The sequence below is a fragment of the Gavia stellata genome, chromosome 1 (assembly GCF_030936135.1).
Source record: "Gavia stellata isolate bGavSte3 chromosome 1, bGavSte3.hap2, whole genome shotgun sequence".
NCBI classification, from domain to species: domain Eukaryota; kingdom Metazoa; phylum Chordata; class Aves; order Gaviiformes; family Gaviidae; genus Gavia; species Gavia stellata.
In genome coordinates this window covers 85,600,377-85,619,434 of record NC_082594.1, presented here as the reverse complement: position 1 = coordinate 85,619,434, position 19,058 = coordinate 85,600,377, and the positions used below count along the sequence as shown (strand labels likewise).

The window sequence follows — 19,058 nt, the reverse complement described above, 5'->3', positions numbered from 1 at the left end:
AATTTTAGCAGTAAATCCTTACCACATAAGTAGCCAAGTCTCTGCTGCCTTCAGCAGTGTCAAGACCTTGGGTAACCTCTTACATTCCTAACTTTTTTGGTAGGTAAGAGAATGAGAACATAATCTGTTCTCGTGTAAGAATAAATGGTCTTCTCTCCAATTCATTATTTCTTTTATTTCCGTGTATTTTCATAGCATGTCAATTAGAAATGCCTTCCTTGTGCATGTTTCTCTTTGAAACCCCAGTCCAAACCAAATTACAACAAAATTCTCCCTTCCTTGGGTGGAAGGTAATGCACACTGACCAGTTTCTAAATCTTTGTGCTGCAAACTTTGGTTGTCTGTCATATGATAAGCTGCAAAAAAGTTTGGTTTGGGAAAGCAAAAGGTTTTGGCAACCCATGTGACTGGATTTTAATTACTGGTTTATTTGATATCTTGCATAAAGCACCAATTCTTGAAAGTGATTACTTGAGAATTTCAGTCCCTTTGAAATAAGCTAAGGGAAAATCTAGGTGCACTGTAAAGTTGACGTCTAAATGTGACTCAAGTTTTATATGGGAATATATACACAACCCAACTAACCGATTTGAGTTGTGATAAACCCAGATGATTGGAAGGGTATGGACAGGAAGATAATCCAAAACACCTCTTCTGTGCTCCCTAAGATTTAGAAGGGTCATGAATTAATATATAAAGCTCATTCTTTTTCCACTTTTTAGATAGAGGTGCGCTCCTTCTTAAGTAATTTGTCTTCTGTTGCCTTACTTAAGTAGCTGTAAATGCAGACTGACAGTTTCTGGTCTTCCTTTCCTGGACTTTATCTTCTCTGCTGTGTGTAGTACTTTTGTAATAAGGAACCACACACATTCAGTAAGATGGTAATAGCAGAAAGGTTTTGCAGACTCCTTAATACACATGAAACTTTTTGACTTCATTTTTTTTTCTCTGAACAGAAAAAAAAATTGCCGGAACAACTGACTCCTGCATCTCCTTCTCCTCATTCTTCTCCTGAGGGGGACAGTGGCACTACACAGATACTTAAAGATGGAATTAGTTTGTCTGGTGCAACTGCAGCAGTTATATCCACAGGTAAAATTAATGGCATTTTTAGCGTGAAATGGCTTCCATTTCAAGCAAACTAGTAGTGTCATTTTATGGAAAACATGCTGCAAACTTATCACTGTAAATCATTATCCAGCTACCCTATTTTTAAAAGATATTTGTAGGTGTCAGTGTTACTTTGCAGAACTAGTATTTTGATGCTTGCATTATAGCAAGAAGTGCTGGAGCACAGGGGCTTTTGATAGATCTGCTAGACCTGTCAGTTTGTTCCTGTCTGAAGAAGGAAACTGTACAGTTCTTTCATGTTTGTCCCACTCCTTAATGTATGAAATGGGAATAGATGTAGATAAAAACCTGTATGATACTCTGTGATCGTGCAGGCTGTATTGTAATATAAGAAAATGGAGACTTTACCTCTAGATAGCCTTACGTTAAAAAAAAACCAACTCCGACTGTTTAAACCAAGTAAAGGCAATCAAAGGAAATACATTTCTCCTTCCTCTTATGTTCGCTTGTTTTTGAAATATAATGAGATGTATCTTGAAAAAGGTTGGCAAAAGAGAAATAAGCTAGTTAATGAACTAACTCATTGAGGAACTTGTAACTCTGTAGTGAAACAATTTGTATGTTGTAAACTGAAATCTCAGACTTTCTAAAATCTCCATAAATTGTGATAATTTTGTTTGGGGTGCTTTTTTACATTTAAAAACTGTTTTTACAATAGAAGTTGTCAGGTTCTTCTCACTCCCAACTTCATTCATGCGTGAGGGGAAAATATGTATGTGTCTTCTAGGAAAATAAACCTTTCAGGAGACAGTTGTTGTTGAGCCCAGACAGAAGATGCTATGAAAACTGTTTTTGCTGATTTGTATCCTTGATTATTTGTACAAATAGGTTTCCTCCAATTTGCAGACATCAGAGAGTGAGTAGATATGCATGAAGGCATAAGATCATTAAAATATAGAAATACTTCAATTTTAAAAATACAGGTTTTTAACTAAGCTCAAATAATACTACAGTTCAGAAAATATGACAGTCTTTTGTATAGCAGAATGCTTAGATTGTCTCCTTAATCACTACAGAGGCACATTTTTTCGTTAAGCTGTAATAATGTCTTAGGTGTATTCCTGGTCATGTGACAGCCAAGGCCAAAAAGAAAAAACAATCTTCGCTTACGACTTTTTCCCATGTTTTTCTGCCTTGCCATTCCTTTTGAGAGACAGTTTTGCATAGTCTCTATAAAAGGTAATTTCAAAAGTCCTATTTGATTGTTTTGTGCTAAGTTTTAAACCACCTTACAGTGTTTCTAGAGAAGTATGTTTATTTTATTTAGCAGACAAGGCCAAGTTGCGGTGTGGAAACCATACATGAGTGGTTCAGGGCTTCTGAAGGTACAGACCTTTGATAGCCATTATAGATGCACACAGGACTGTTATACATGCACACATTAATGCTATATGGGTGCTTCAGAATGAACATCAGTAGTAGGTATATACCATAGGGTTGTCTTTGTCACAGATTCTCAAATAGGAGAAAAATTAGGGCAGTAGCTTGGTAAGGCCAGCTTTTTAGAATCACGTCTTGCTAGTTCAGAGTACCTGCCAGTAATTCTTACTTTACTGGAACTATTGTATGAAGAGGGATTAGTCAAAATAAAAGATAAACACAGATTATGACAGCTTTGTTATGTTAGTGGGGCAGAGAAGGGCTTTAGAGACCAGAAAGAAGTGGGTTTAGGACTCGGGCAGGAGAACCTTGATAGAAGACAGAGAGAGCACTTTTTGCATGCTCTGAAAGTATGCATGCATGTTTAGCTTCTTGACTTGACCAGTACATCTTTTCCTGAAGATTAAAACTAAAAAGACGGTTTGCAGTTCTAACTTGGAAACATGTCTTAGTTCCTCGGCAGTAAATATGGTTTGTTCTTTTTCAGTGTGTGTTTATGTCAACAAGCATGGAAATTCTGGGCCTCACTTGGATAAGAAGAAGGTTCAGCAGCTTCCAGATCACTTTGGACCAGGTCCTGTCAATGTGGTACTTCAGCAGGCTGTACAGGCTTGCGTGGATTGTGCCTATCAATCCAAAACAGTCTTTGGATTTCTGAAATCTGGCCATCACGGAGGGGAAATGATAACTGGTATGTGAAGATTCTTTGTTTCTTCTTTTACTTCACTTGGTTGCGAACTTGAGGTAGGGCAGAAGAACTGAAGTAGCTGCAATGAGTTTATATCACTTTTGTAACTAAGCACAGTCAAGAACATGTACTTGTGAACTCCTTTACTAAGAGGGTATTGGTGGTGTGTGATTTATCTCACGCTGGGTCCAGGATGATTAGAACAATTCTTTAAATTAGAATTTAGCAATAACAATGTTAAATTACATATACACAGTACAGTTAGATTCTTATACTAAGTAGAGCTCGTGCACCTCATTTAGCAGCTGTAGCCAAACATTTGTCAAGTAAACTCAGTAAAAGTGAAATATCAGCTTTATTAATTCAAGTAATCCGCATAATCTTATGCATACATAGTGTTTGTGTTCTTAATGCCTTAACCAAGTGAGTGAAAAGTTTCAAACTAATCTGTTCAGCTTCCAGGCAAGTGATTCCACATGTTAAAGTTGCTGCTTCTTCCCTTCCCCCCGCTCCCCAGAATTGTAGCAGTATCTTAGGTCAGTGTTCATCCACTTATGTCCCCTATTATGGAATAGGTTTATTTCTGCTACATATTAATGGCAGGTCTACAGATAAATTATCTCTATATCTCAAACTGAATAGCTGCTGCTTGACATTTTTTTTTTTTCTTTCTAGGCTAGGAAATATTCCATATAGCAGTTAGCACATCAATTCATAATTCCATCACTGGCGATAAAAAGACTTTGCGTTACTTTAATCTCCTTACATTAACACCAGATGTGAAAGATGATTAGCAGAACACAGGTTCAATTAAATCCTCATAAAGATGTTGCTGTCTAACAATATTTAAAAAGCAGCAGCCCGAACTGCGTATAGCAGAACTACAGTAAGCCTTGCTTATGTGTCTCCATGAGTTTGTTCACAAAATGGATGCTGCTTCTTTGCTGTGTAGTAAAGGTTTAATGGCATTGTATACGTGTGGTTTTGAAACCCATATTGCTTTATTTTTGGATTGCCAGTATTCTGCATTACCGTACTCTCTTTGTGATTGTTTATCATGAAGGACAAAATCGTAGGCCAGTGGTGTACCTGGGCTGTGACTGAGTAGTTGAAAGTAATTATTTCACAGAGGAGAGAGAAATTTCAGAATCTTTATGTAGTTGTGGTTTGTTTACATTTGAAAATTGTGTACAAAAAGCAATTACTGTTCCGCACCTGGCTTCACCCCAAGGCCTGGATTCAGAGAAACCAGCTCTGTAACCCCGGATTTGAGGAACTTGGTGATATGGACTACTCCTGAAGCAGAGTCCTGGTCCAGGTGATAGCAAGCCACAAGACCCCAGTGGGTTTCCACTGTTCTTGAGCTCTTGCCTTCTCATTGGCTTGTCAAACAGGTTGCTGAGAAGCCAGTGAGCAAACACTCCATGTCCTTTTAACAAAAATTTGTGTGTGATGTATTTTGAGAAGCACAAAATGTGACTTAGATTAATGTAGCACATTACAACCAGCTGTGCATGTGAATGGTAATGAAGAAGAGGAAAGCTACAGTAGAATAAAATGAGAAATTACAGAATGAAATTGTTGGAATGTTTTCTTGTAGAACTTTTGTTTGAAAGTGGTTTTGGAGTGTGGTTTGTCGTTCAGTTTGTTTTGGGTTTTTTTAGACTGGCAAGAAAAAAAAAATGTTGCAGCAGAGAATAAGCAAAGAAATATTTATCTTTTGTGGACTGATATTTTCATGACGAGTATTATACCTGCCATAGGAGGAAACTGTATGCTGGTGAGGATGTTGATAAAATAATCTTGCTAGAATACATGTGAATAATTAGCGGGTTCTTTTTGTTTCAGCTGCCAAAGAAAATAATTGTTTAGAATAGAATTGAATTTCTCCATCTTTTCTTACTCAAACAAAAGCACAAACAGTTTTATTTTTGCTTGATGCATAAGGTTTCAATTCAGGCAAATATAAATTGAAAGGAAATTAAAGGCTTGATTAGCAAGCCTGCTAATGGTGGTGGTGGTGTCAGCCCATTTTTTTTCTCATTGTAGCAGAGACTATGGCGTTTGGTGGGATGAAATAGGCTGAGGCTCAGATAAATCTTCTCAAGCAGAGAATTAAAATCAGACTCTTGGGTGAGTTTCTTTACTATCAGACAAATACATTTCTCTGATAGTTTAGCGCTCAGCCTTCCTCCTGGCTTGAACCTGGTATTTAAAACATACTTACACAATGGAAGGTGAAGAAATGAGAATGACTGTTCATCTTGGGGGCTGGGATTGCACACGCAAGCTCCAGTCTTTGATTATTTGTCATTAAAGGTTGAGGTAATTGTACCTCAGAAGCACTCCTTTTTATTTTTTCCCCTAGCATTTATCTGGGAAGTAAGAGGCTTATGCTGTCCCCAAGCAGAGCAGACAGTTGAGCCTATGGATCTGGATCCCACAGTCTTGGTTGGAGTTCGTATGGTTGCCCTCAGGTGTTCAGAGTACAAGGGAGCTGAGTTTGCACTGAATCATTATTTTTGGATTTTTCCCGTGGTGTGTCTTGCTGGGGCAGTCACATTCCCTCAACTGTTTCTTGCTTTACCCTCCTGACAACTTTAAGATAATATTGTTCTTTTCAATGCTTCTTTTCAAAATGAGAAATTAAGGCGTGGAGAATAAGTGATTTCCCCAAGGTCTTATAAGAAGATCTGTAACGCTATTATAAAGCATTGTAAATTTTTGCTGTAGCTGACTACTACCTTGCAGTAAATTTGTCAGGAGATCAAGCCATGCTAGGTCTCACAGCCCATTTGCTCTCCAGAACTGGTTGAGTTCCAGGCAAAAATTTGCCTTTGGAGACCCGTTCCCCAAACAGGAGGTAGAGGACCTTGTGTCTGAGCTGCACGTGGGACTGTGAATCATTAGCATCTCATTTGAACAGTGGAGCCTGGAAAAACCGAATGGGCCATGGAAACGTATTCATCCAGGATTTGTCCATGTAGTACTGACTCTTAAACTTTAAGCACTTGCATTGGGTCAGTCTGTCATGGAAGCAAATGAGAGAGGTAGCACGTTGTCGTTGATGCTAGCTGGTTAACTTGCATTAACTCTAATCAGAAGCTTCCTTACATCAACAGTGTAAGTAGTTGACACTTCTGATTTCCTAAGGAAGCCTAAAATATGCTAAATTTGCGCATTTTCCTTGGGTTTGTATATTATCTGTCTCTTTTGTAACACAATATGGAAATGTTCCTTAATTCAGATCTGTAAATAAAGGCTTTCTTGTAATTTCTGTTTGTTTGTTTTTTTTTTTTTTAATGCATCTGCTATGAAGAAAATGTGATCCTTTAAAGCTCTACTTATCATTTGGAAACTTATGTTAACAACAGAAAGCCGCATGACAGGCTGAAAACCAAGAAGACAATTTGATGCATAAACATGTGTTTATGCCGCTTCTTTCTAGCCCTAAGCTTAAGTTGCAGGTTTGTTCCTGCTTTGTCATAATGTCTTTCTAATCAAAAGTAACTAAAAGTTTCAGCTAATGTAATGGTAATTATTTATCTGTATATCAGTGGTATTGAGTCTTTTCAAAGTCTTACTACTTTTTACAAAAAAGGAAAATATCATCAGCTGGACACTCTGTTTTGGGGGGCAAGGATGGAGGTCAACAAGTAAAAAGCATAGGCACATGTCCAGGCTCTTCATAATCACTCAGTTTAAAAGACACCAGATCCCTTTGTGGCTGTTGTGGTATCTCTGCCACCTAGCTCCTGTTGAAATAAATGGGAGCTTGACCACTGTAGTGTTGACAGCAGGATAGATTTCTCTAGTGATAAAATAGCAAATGGCAAAACAGTTTCTGTAGTCAGAATTTCGGTGGTAATGAATGCCAGTACATTACCACAAGTATGCTCAATTCAGTTAGAAACTGAGAAAAAAAAAATTAAAGCTGTTTGCTTACTTTCTTTTTTTCTTTTTTTAATTTTGTATTTTTTTTTAGCAAGTACTCTATAGGGTCTTTTCTGTGTTACCTCCTGCAAATAGGTGGTAGAGAGCTTGCTGTTTTATAAGCAAACAACAGAAATTACACGTAAGATTGTGGTGATGAGGGAATAGTTGCAAGTTTTGTTATGCTGGTGTGAATCCAAAATTATTTTATTCAAATAAGTTCCCATAGAGCAAATTTAACCTGGATCCAACGGAAGGTAAAATCAGTCCTTTGGATGTAAATTTGTTAAACTACCAGAATGATCATTTACTCCTCTCATGTCTTGTGTGGTTTAAATCAAATCTGGATGTCTTCTCCTTTAAGTTAATGATGCTGTTTTACTATACTTCATGATGCTTGGGGGATGTTTGACATCATCTTCTTATTCACAGCTTCCTTTGATGGGGAAAAGCACGCCATCAATCTTCCTTCTGTAAACAGCGCATCATTTGTCCTACGTTTCTTGGAGAAACTCTGCCACAGCCTGCAGTGTGATAATCTCTTTAGTAGCCAGCCTTTCAGTCCTTACATGGGATGTGCACATAGTCCTACGGAGTATGATAGGAACAAACCAGGTACTGTTAAACAGCTGTTACTTGCAAGTACTGATATTTTTGAGAAGTGTGGTGACTTCATAAAATCTAACTTTTTAATCTGTCTTTCTATAACGTGAATTGATTGAAAGTTCAATTGATTAAAAGCTTCAGTTCTTAGTGAATTGGTTCCAGTGCAGTAGTGCTTTGACAGGATGGGATACCTCATACCACATGTGCAAAAATCATTTTGTTCAGCAAACTCCTCCTTGTAGCCAAGCCAGGAAATATATGTATTGTACCACTGTGATACTGCTAAAAGGACAAGCTCAAAACTTCACATTTCGTTTGTTAAATTTATGTTGGGATCATAAAATAAATACGAAAAGATACTTACTGCTTTATGAGAAGGAGCTTGCCCTGAAAGGGAATTCTGTCTAGCCCTTCCCATACCAGTAAAAGGTCCTTTGTTCCCTCTTTATTCACCTTCTGCAGTGGTGGCTCCAAAAATTTTACACCCTACTATGTACAGTCCATATAGTCCATACAGTCCATCCTTCTTCTAATAGAAGAGGTGGGTTTTGCAGGTGGCTGCTTGTGATATTTTGTATGAAGCCAGTATCTTTGTCTGCTGCACCAGGAGCGTAGAGTGAGGGGGAAATGAAATGACTTGTACAAGATCTCCCATCAGGTTGTTTGCAGGGCCTGGTATTACAAGTCCCAGCCCAAGGGTTACCAGGAGCCATAGCTGAGGAAAAACTTGATGTCAGGGCAATTTCAGAAGATTCATATTGGGTGTGAAGCTTCCTCACAGCTGTCTAGTAGCTAAGTCTGTTTTCCCGGTGCTGCTTTAGGAAATAAAATACTTTTTTTTTTTTTTTTTCCCCCAATGGAGGAATTATGTTTACAATTCTGTCTGTCATATGAAAGTCATGAGTTTTAACTCTTTTCAGAAAAGCAGCCAGGGTCAAGGTAATTCGGGTGATGACAATATAAACTAAGCTGTACTTCAGCTTTGAAAGTTTGTATCAGAATGACTGAGTCTGTGTGGCACAGGAAACTGAACTGTAACCTGGTGAATGGCTGACGTATGTCTTTGCTTTTGTCCTTGGACTTTCCCCATGAGCAGCTCTGTGCTAGAATAATAGGTGGTGACTTTCCTCTTCACAGCAAAAGAAGAAATACCTGAAAACAGGAGTGCTAAACGATACTCTCAGGACTCTCCACCATATACTGCTCCTCTTTCCCCTAAGCTTCCCAGAAATGATGCTCATCCATCTGAAGGTAATTACATTATGTCAGGATTATATATGAGGATTATTTATGGTTTCAGTATTTCCAGTCAAAAAGGACTGAGTTCAACGTATGTGTCTGGTTTGTCTCTAGCCTTTGACAGGTCAGGGTGAAAGTATGTTAATTATTGATCACTGGCACCGATTTTGCACTTAGGGAAGATCTACTGCAAGTTCCAGCAGTCCTTTTCCTAAACCTGCTAGCCTTTTTTGTGAAAAGGCTCAGCCAAATAGGTGACGGATGAAGCCTCCTGCTTCATATATGGCTATTTAGCAGAAAACCAATTGCCTCAAAATGGATTAGGAGATAAATTGGAAGCAACTCTTAATAACTCTAGGCTGGTGCCATTAAGTGAGTAAGGCTGTAGCTTGATGATATAATTCAGCTGAGTTTATGGCTAGCTGCCACTGAAAGTTGTGCTGCTCCTGCTTTCCTTGCCTCCTTGTCCCTGCAGTGGGTCCCAGGCCCCCTGGCTGGGTGGTGAGCTGAGCCAGTGAGCAAAAGTACAGAAAAGATTTTGGTGAAGCAAAGGGTAGTTTGCAGTTTACTTCTCTGGACTGACTCACCATGGACTCGGGTGAGCACAGGGAAGTGTTGAATAAAATGCAGCCATGGCCCGGGGAGCAGCAAAGCCTCCCTGTGGCAGCTGGCTGTTAGACTGATTTAGCTCACTGATGAATAGCACCTTTTCCTGTGCTGCAGCTCAGCTGCAGTAACTGGGCACGTGTCTAGTCTTAGTCTGCCTCAGATGTGAAGTAAAGCATCTAGGTTTAAACCTCAGTGAGAGAGACTTAGGAAAACGTGGTTTTATTACTGTGCATTTGCTGCTTAACTGGTTAAGCCATGGTAACGTTGATGTTGACTCGTCCCATCTGATACATACTTTCTTTTGCTGCAAGATATTTGCACAGCATTTCTAAAGGCTTTTTAAAAATATGACAGGGATTAGTTATTTCTTCCTTCATATTATTTTTTTTCCTTCTTTTTGGAGATCCTGGGGTCGTTTTGTGTCTGTTAGCATCAGTGGGGGCAGAATAGTTTCTTTTTCTGTGCAGATTAGAAAGTCATAGGACTACAGTTAAAGCAGAAAAGGTTATCAAATTAAAATGTTCAAAATGATAGCTTATTTAAAATGGTACATATTACTTTATATATATGTAGCATATTCACTTCTTTGTATGTAATAACAGCAGCAGGAAATACAGTTCTGCATTGATTATTGATTTCTGTGTCTTCCCAAAAGAAGTACTGGCTTAATTCCACAGATACATTGCACACCTAAGTCAGATATTTTTGGTAGGTAACTTAGTAAGTGTAGAGCACTTAATTGTACTCAAATGAAGTTGTTTCAGATGGAGCAAAACAAATGTTTGAGTAGATCTGCATTATCTTTTAAGAAATCTTCCTCAAAGTAAACATGCATGCACATACTGCTTTTTAATCCTTGTTTGCTAATGGATCCCTTTTACAGATGAAGTCAGTGTACTCCTTAAAATACATTTTAAGATCAATAGTTCATTATAAATTGCAGTTACTGGGATATAAAATAATTAAAATCAGTGTTTTGCCATGGTTTCAGAGGTTTGAATTTGTAGTCTGTGCATTTCAAGAGGCAAAGTGTTCTCTAGTGTTGTGTGTTTCCCATTAGGGCAATGTCCTCTGTTGAAAATCTGGAGGTAATTTTATAGCGGTCAGTCATGGGTTGGTTAGCAAGAAAGATCTGCGCCCAAAAAGTTCTGGTTCCATTGAGACATAGTTGCCTTGAAATAGTTGTTTTGAAATATCATTTGAAGGCAAAATGGAATAATTGTGGGAAAGGGTCTTTCAAACAGCTCGTTTTCCTTCTGATCTGCTCAGGGATATGTTTTGCAGATTTTGCTGTCTTTCCTGCTCACTAACAGTTTCTTCTTGAAGTTACAAAAGATAAAGAACGGGAGGTGGGGAATAACTCAGTCTCCCTCCCCCTGAAAACAGAGTGTTCTTACTACTGTGGCCGATTACATCATTCCCGTTATGTATGAGGCAGAACAACTGACTTCTAATTCCCAGAGGAGCTTCAAGAAAACAAAATGTCCAATTCCTGCTAAGGCATTCAGTGTTTAAGCAGTCTGTCATCCTTACATTTGAAACTTAAGGCCTTTTATTGGCATTTTATTAATCTACCCCGAGATCAGGCATTCTGCAGTGGAACCTCCCATCCCTTTCCATACCACTGTTACTCACAATTGCTCAAAATGTCAAACTAGAAGTGTGTCATTCGTTGCTCCATGGATTGCAAAGCTCCATTTGCTAGTTGCCAGTTTTGAATCAGCTGTCATACCAGTTGACCACTTTTTCGACAGGATTGCAGCTGCATTTTGTTTGTAGAGAAGCTAGATGGATGGAAAGGGAAGTGGATCAGACACTATAGTTGCTGAACAGAAACACCTTCTCTAAAAGATGATGGCCTTGGGAAATATGCCAGCTTTTCCACCTTGTGTATGTGAATTGAGAATTTACAGTAAGATAAATTCAAGTGCTGCTATCTTGGGGAAAAAAAAGCAGAGTTGATCTTTCCCAGTCCTATTTACTATTGTTTACTTTAGGATATAAAACATCAGAGAGAAATCTGGGATATAATTGGAATAAATACAATTAAATTCTTTTGTAATACAGTCAATTTTAAAAATCTTTGTGTCTTCAGAAATCTTGACAAGGATTATGTAAAGCAATTACTTTTTAAAAAAACTGTGTTTGGGACCTCTCCTTGTTTTCTATAACTACAAAAAGGTTTTTTTCTTAAGACATTACATGGAGTTGGCTGATATATGCTTAAATAGTCTAGTTGAAACTTTCTGCTGGGAAGTATTGTCTCCATTGTTTCATCCTACCTTTCAAGATTTCTGAAATCTGAATCTATAGGTTCAGTCAGTTAAACCTTTGGCTCCTTCATATAGCTTTGTTGTAACTATTTAAAATATCATCTCTGCCTTTTGGTCTTGGACTGAGATTTCTGTTAGTGGTTTCATTCTCTACAGTTCTAATTTTCTCTTGGTTGGCTACCCTTTAATTTTATAGTGTGTATCATTGACTTACATCTCTTAAAGTCTCTCTGAAATTCTATAGAATGATGGCTTTTGTTTTTCATTTTGGTAAGTTGCTGCAACTACTTCAAGCTGACAAATGTAAAGAAGTTAGTTTTCTTGTTTGTTTGTTTTCTTTGAAAACCTCAGTAGCTGCTTCTTTGCTTTTGTGAATTAAATCTAACAAACTAGAAAGTTTTGCAGTGGTTGTTTTGAGGGTTGTATATGTGAAAGACAAGGGCTTGTGTCCATAAAAGCTGCTTTATTCCATGACTAGCAAGTTTAGTAAAAGATGATACATCATCTTGCAGATCTTCTTACCAAATTCAGTAAGTAGGGAGTTGGCTTTGAGTGCCTTTGTTCCCTTTCAGGATTACGCTGTCTTGAAGACCAAAATACACTTAACAGTTCTTCACTGCACTCCACTTTTAAACATGTTCCAGCAGAGAACCGAAGACCTCATGAAGCAAGTTGAAAACATGCTTGAGAAGCTCACTGTTTTTTTTTAGGAAAATTCTCTTCCTTTAGTTTTAATTGATTATTTGCTCAAGAAATTCTTGAAAGTTGTCACAAAGAAGGGTAGTAAAAAGCTTATTTCAGGAACTTGTTTCGCAGAACATACCAATTCTTATCTCAAAGAATATGCTGCTTCACTAGCATATGTTTTATAACTTCACTGGGGTAATTTTCAAGATGGTAGTGTGGGGTTTACACTTCTGTGAACCTGTTAGCTATATTTTCCAGCTCTTAACTCTCCTGCCAAAGCAGCATTTGTTTCATACAGATTTGTACATCATGCCTCCAACTTCTTTCTCGGGCTAGATATTGGCCTGATGCAAATAGAGGAGAATATGTGTGATTACTAGAGAATGGAGTGGTGTTCTCATTGAAACATAGCATGTTTCTCCCAATCAGAGCTGAATTCAGTTGACTGAGAGTGGAATTTCAAGTAATCGAGCAAACCTGGCTCCTGTCTCATGGCACAGGGAAAGGGACCTGCTGAACTCTGCTCATCTGGCTTAGAAACAGTATTGACAGGCTCTAAAAATTCAGGAGTCTTCCTCAGGTGTTGTTTGTGTTTTGGAGAGTAGAATTAGCTGATAAGTGATAAGAACTAAAAAGGGGAATATTGTTATAATCCCTTCCTGGGACCTGATATTTTTTTTAACTTGCTCAGTGGGTTTAGTAATTTACATGTATTTTTAGCTTTCCAGAGTCAGTGCTCATAGACTCTGCCCTGTGCAAAGAACTAAAGGTATGTAGATACAGCATTGTGGTCAAAACATGTTCTGTTGGTGTGCCGTACCTGGCACTCACAGCCTTCTGTGGCTTTGTCTGTAATCTGTTCGATTTTTAATGATGGCCTGTGTGTCTGAACTGTGTCATGAATTGAGATTTAGAGATGATAATTATCCACTTTTTTTGTTTATGAAGTTAGTGACTCCCTCTGCTGTTTAGAACAAATTAAACAATTGTTAGTTAACATGAGTTTTTATTTCTATTAAAAATTTCTTGCAAGATAAATATAACACACCTTTAATGGTTAGCTTTTTGAGAACATGTTTAAAAAAACATAATGAAAATGCTTGACTAAGATTGCTTGGTGTATCAGTATTAAAACCAGCCATTTTTACCTGAAAAAATTTCTTCTGTCACTTCCCTGTTCATAGTATTTAGCAAATACAACTGAAATGATTTATGGAAGACTGTCTCAAACTTGACGCATTAAATCTTTTGCCACAAAAAATGTTTTAAAAATAGAGTAAGAGCCCCATGATTACTTGAGGAAAAGGGGCAAACATTCAGCAGCAGCGATTGCCTCACAGGAGGTTTGTTAACAGGTTTACAATCTGTCCGTATCTGAAAAAGAAAGCATAGCAAGGAGTTAAATAACAAAGGTGTAATGTCCATCACTTTGAACGTACTGATTCTTGCATTTTGTGTAGCAGAAACATTACCTATGGAAGAAAACAGCACTCCCAAAGAACACAGATTTTCTGAAGACTCTATGGATTCTGCACTTAGTTCTGTAAATCCTTCAAGCCTGACCCGTCGAAATTCCACGGAATATTGTACTTCAGGGAGTGCAGCATATTACAGAAATTCCCTTCAGCTAGTGACTGCTACCTCAAATTCAGCCCCAGTCCTGCGCAGGCTGTCCTTGAGCTCTGCTGGGAGCAGCGGGTACTATGAAGTTAGTAGGAATCGAATACAGAGGCGGATTGAAGGTATGCTATATAACGAAACTTTCCAAAGTGTATAACTGCTTTTATTAACGTACAAATTCTGAGAATTATAAATAAAGGAGTTCTTTGCCATAAAAAAGCTTGCATATGGAGTGAAATGTTGTGCTGTTGCTGAGCATGTCAGGCTTGCTAACATAACTGTAAATGCAGAACTTAAGCCTGTTAGAACTAATACTGTGGTGCAAGCCAGGGGGATTCTTGCCTGCTGCACCTTCCTCTCACTGCTGTTATGGACTCTGCCAGACCGAGGAGGCCTAGTTACATGCAGTTCACTTCCTGAGCATCTTACCAACTATTACCGTGTTGCTGAAATATGGGGATATGGTTTCCTCCTGTCCCTGCTGCTGTCTGAATAGCTTAACTTGCCTTTGCCACATTCCCCAATTAATGTTATCTTGGGACCTGGGAGCCAAGTAGAGGTTGAACTAATCCCTCTAGTTATGTCATAGTGCTAATGTTTATGCTGCTGTAAACATTTGCAGTTATATAAGGCATTTAAAGACAAATGGAACAGTTCAATATTATTTGGAGGAAAATGAAACTTCTTTGATTTTAATATATTGCAAAGAATGCATAATAAAAGCTGCATGTTAATATTAGGAATGTCTTATGTAATATGAAATGTCTTATCCCTGTATAGACTAGTGAAACTTCTTCCTTTCAAAATATTTTTATACTAAAAGCTGCAAGTTCCACAACTGGACCAGATCTGAATTCACTAAAGAGGGAGCCTTCAAGAATATTGAATAAGGATCCTTCCACCTGGTCAATAGAGGAAGTAATGCGTTTTGTGAAAGAAGCTGATCCACAGGCACTAGCTCCACATGCCGAACTCTTTAGGAGACATGTATGATGCATATTCATTCTGTTCTAGTAGATTGTGTGTCACGTTAATCTCTTAAGATACAGCTTTCATGTCTGTCACTCTATTTGCAATTGAAGGTAGAATAGACTCTACTCGTATATTAGAGGGAGGCTGAAAATTATTTTTCCACCTGAAACTACTCCTGCAGTATATTTTCTCTGTGTTCCAGTCTTGTTAGACTAATACCCACTGCTTTGCAGCTTATGTGGAGTAATGCCAATACTGGAAGTATCCAAGTTCTAGTGGCCAACATCCATGGTACTCCCGTCATCCCTGGTACCCCTAGAGAAGATGGCATTCTCATGTAGGCCAAATGCCCCATACTGTACATAGATGGCACCTCTCTAAGACAGTCTGTTTTGGAGACTGATTATCCTGAAGCAGAGATGCTGTTATGCCTCATTAGCTTTACACTTGCTCATTAATACTAAATTTCAGAGAATCAATTGGAATGTTGAATTCATCTGTTTTGAAAAACCATGTGTAGAGTTTCATAAGATCTAACTAGATGTTGTATTTAGAGAGATAAACTGTGTCAGTTTCTCTGTGCTGTTTTTGGTCTCCCCTCTTCCTTCTTGCCGTGCTTTTCTATGGCAGGTTGCTCAGCAAAGAGCTGCTCTCTTATTTCATTGTATATATGGTCCTCCAAAAAGAGGTTGGCTTTCTCCTTAGTAGTATTTCACCCTTGTTCTGCATCAGCTCCTACTAACAGTTAAATCTCAGAGTCAGCTGGATTGGAGGGAAAACTCAAAACAACTTTTAATGGAGCTTCCTGTCTTATGTTTTGTTTTTAATTGTATAATAAGACTAAATGTCACTTGTTTTGTCAGGTTTATGCTTAAAAAAAATAAGACAGAGTGGTTTTCTTTATGGTGTTTTAAGGAACTAATTGCCTGCCTACAGTATGTAATGCTACTAAGAGCTTAGGACTGTCACTTCTCAGCAGCTTCTCAACCAGGCAGTTGAAATCTGACTAAGTTGTCCTTGGTCTTGATACTAACAATCTGTCTCATTTAACCTGGACATAGATCTGTCTTATTTCACAGATTTAGATGGTCTGTAACCCCTTCCTCCGTGTGACTGTTTGCATGCGCATGCCAGAATCCTCCCACAGCTGTGTTCAAGGTTCAGTGCAAGACCTCAGTGCTTGGATCATTTAATCTCTAACTGCACAGACCTTCCTTTGCAGCTTCTTTTTTTTTCCCTTGACCCATTCACTTTTTTTCCCAGCTGGTACCTAATTTTGAGGGCTGTTTGGTCAGTTTCTTTTACTTAGTATAATTTTCTTTAGCATCTTAAATACCTTAATCATACATTAAAAAATAGTAAAATAAATTCGGTTTCGGTGGCCATCTGTAAATACCATGTTATGCTAAGTTACTGTTTTATATGTAGTAGATAAATTTTTACTAAAGTATAAACAAATTTAATGTACTTTCCAGTTTTACCATGCAGCCTGTTAAAGTAGTTGTATGTTGTTGTGTTTATTCTCTCCCTTCTGCAGGAAATTGATGGGAAGGCACTACTCTTACTGAGGAGTGATATGATAATGAAATACATGGGACTGAAGCTGGGGCCAGCCCTAAAGTTGTGCTACCACATTGAGAGACTTAAACAAGGAAAGTACTAGCCAGTGGGGATACTGCAAATATGTGTGTTCATATCACACTAAGCTCTCAGGTTCACAGCCATCGCCTTTATTTGAAACTATTTTGCTGATATAGATCTTCTTTATTTTTGAAAGTGCTCTCAAAATGTAAAAAAGACATTCAGGATAAAGAGGCAGGGGGGAAAATGTGTATTACATTCTAGTATTTTGCAAACTGTTTCAGAAAGTTTGCAGGGAAGGACAGTTGATAATACTGGGGGCAGGCGGGTCGGGTAACAGTGCTCTCCGAATCATGAAAGTGCTTCAGCCAACGTGTTCATATTCAGAACCAAAACAGCTGAATCCCAAAGGAAAATAATAAAACAAACCAGCATCAGGTGTTAATAATTTTTACAGGGGTGGCTCTAAACTTTTATTTTGCAAGAAAAAATTAAAATAGAAGATCTCATCTCTGTAGTGAATACTGTCTGGTCCTCCAGCAGAGTAATACTCTAGTATATTATTCTAGATTATTCTTCCTGGATTTCCATAAAGGGAATAGCTGTATGAATTGGTCATGGGGGATGGAGGTGTGGGGAGGGAAGGGTTATGGAGGAGAGGGCTTAATACAAATATAAGCTTTTATAAAGTGTGATTATCAGTCCTTTGGTAAATTATGAGGACAAATGTACGGTATATTGTCAATTTGTGCAGGCAATAAATATTTCTGTTTCATGGAAGGGCATATTGGCTGTATAAACAGCCATTTCTGGGACAGACTGATCTAGCTGGAACAATGCATCCACATTTTAAACATTCCATCTTTTTGCTAAGTTTGGCATGGATATGTGTGTTCATGCTTTTTATATATACACGTGTATGTTTCGGGGAAATACATACTATATGTATAAAAATATACATACACACTGTACATATGTATTCAGTTTTTTAATGTGTACTTTGCACTGTGCCAGAGAGAACTGTACAATTTCTTGTTGGTTTTTTACCAGTAAATTTAGTTGTGTACTACTTTCATATTCATTAGCACCTGTTTAATTTGTTGTTCATTCTTGGAGTCAGAAGGTGACAAACAATCGAAGAGTGGGTTTATTCATACAGGTGAGATCCCTGTACTATGCAATACTCTTAGTTATTCATCCCTTAACTCTGAGCCATATATTCTGGTGTATTTCTGGAAGGACACATTTGGTTCTGATGTTTTGGGCTTGTATTTCCTATAAGGAAGTGCTACTATGTAACCGATAAGCCTTTTTTGGGTAAAATTGGTGCTGTTTGTATAAGCTGCAAGAATGAGTGGTGGTAATAAAGCAGTTTGTTGTCACTGCCAATTGTAATATACATCAGGGACAAGAAAATATACTTTCTGTGTAGGAAACTGAATGTACTGTATGTAATAGTGCAAGTGATAAAAACTATTTGCTAGGGAAGGTGTAGTCCTAAAATGGTAGGTTTTATTATATTTCTTACTGCCTTTTTATATGAAAGCATATAGTATAAATGTATTTTTTACAAATTCCTTTTCTGAAAATGCCTTGCTTTACCAATAGTCTGATATTTCTCAGGTTTCAGCAGAGACACTGCTGCAAATAATAAATTTTGTGGCCCACAAGTGTTCAAGTATTTTGTTAGCTTAAATGACGGCAATGCAATTTTAATTTAGCAAGTCATTGGGACTTTGAGAATTGTTTTTATTATTACATCATTAGACATTTGACACTAAAGGTTATCTATATTGATTTGTTTTGCATATCTTTTGTGGTGCATGTATGCTTAGATGAATAATACAAGCATGCTCTTTATAGGAAGAAAAGGTCAGAGCATTGATTGGAGAAACAGAGTATTTTCTCTTTGTGTTAGGAAAATACTGACTTGATTGTTGGTGTAACCATATGAAAGTTAGTTATATATTGAGGAAAACATCATGCCCCACACGTTCAGTATATTGTTTATACCTTACTTCTTCCACACTTTATTATGCTGAATTTCAGAGTTCTTTAGCGTAAAAATGTCTCATACGATTTAAGTGGAAGTAATTGACTGAAAACAGTTTTAATTTTTTACGTTGCCATTGGCATAAGAAAAACAAAGATGTTTAAATTTTCTTTTTGGGCTTTATGGAATGACATTTTTGTACATGGCACTATTATGGGTATAAATATTTGTTCAAGGCTTTCTGTGCACCCATATGCACAGGGATTACTGTGATGTTGCAGTACCAGAATTTCACTGTGTGCTATAGCGTGGGATTCAAGCGTTCAAAGTGTTGTAGCAGAATATA

General features: G+C 37.7%; 1 protein-coding gene across 1 annotated transcript in view; it reads left to right on the top strand.

The window, feature by feature from the left end:
• SCML2 (Scm polycomb group protein like 2) overlaps nucleotides 1–17,016 on the top strand; it is a 56,975-nt gene extending 39,959 nt beyond the window's left edge. Inside the window, exons 8-14 of the mRNA XM_059817909.1 lie at nucleotides 957–1,092; nucleotides 2,999–3,202; nucleotides 7,565–7,747; nucleotides 8,876–8,989; nucleotides 14,007–14,288; nucleotides 14,990–15,153; nucleotides 16,676–17,016. Of these exons, the coding sequence (XP_059673892.1) occupies nucleotides 957–1,092; nucleotides 2,999–3,202; nucleotides 7,565–7,747; nucleotides 8,876–8,989; nucleotides 14,007–14,288; nucleotides 14,990–15,153; nucleotides 16,676–16,801 (1,209 nt within the window). The 3' untranslated portion in view covers nucleotides 16,802–17,016. The remainder of the gene's footprint in view (nucleotides 1–956; nucleotides 1,093–2,998; nucleotides 3,203–7,564; nucleotides 7,748–8,875; nucleotides 8,990–14,006; nucleotides 14,289–14,989; nucleotides 15,154–16,675) is intronic.
• Nucleotides 17,017–19,058: the final 2,042 nt, after the last annotated feature.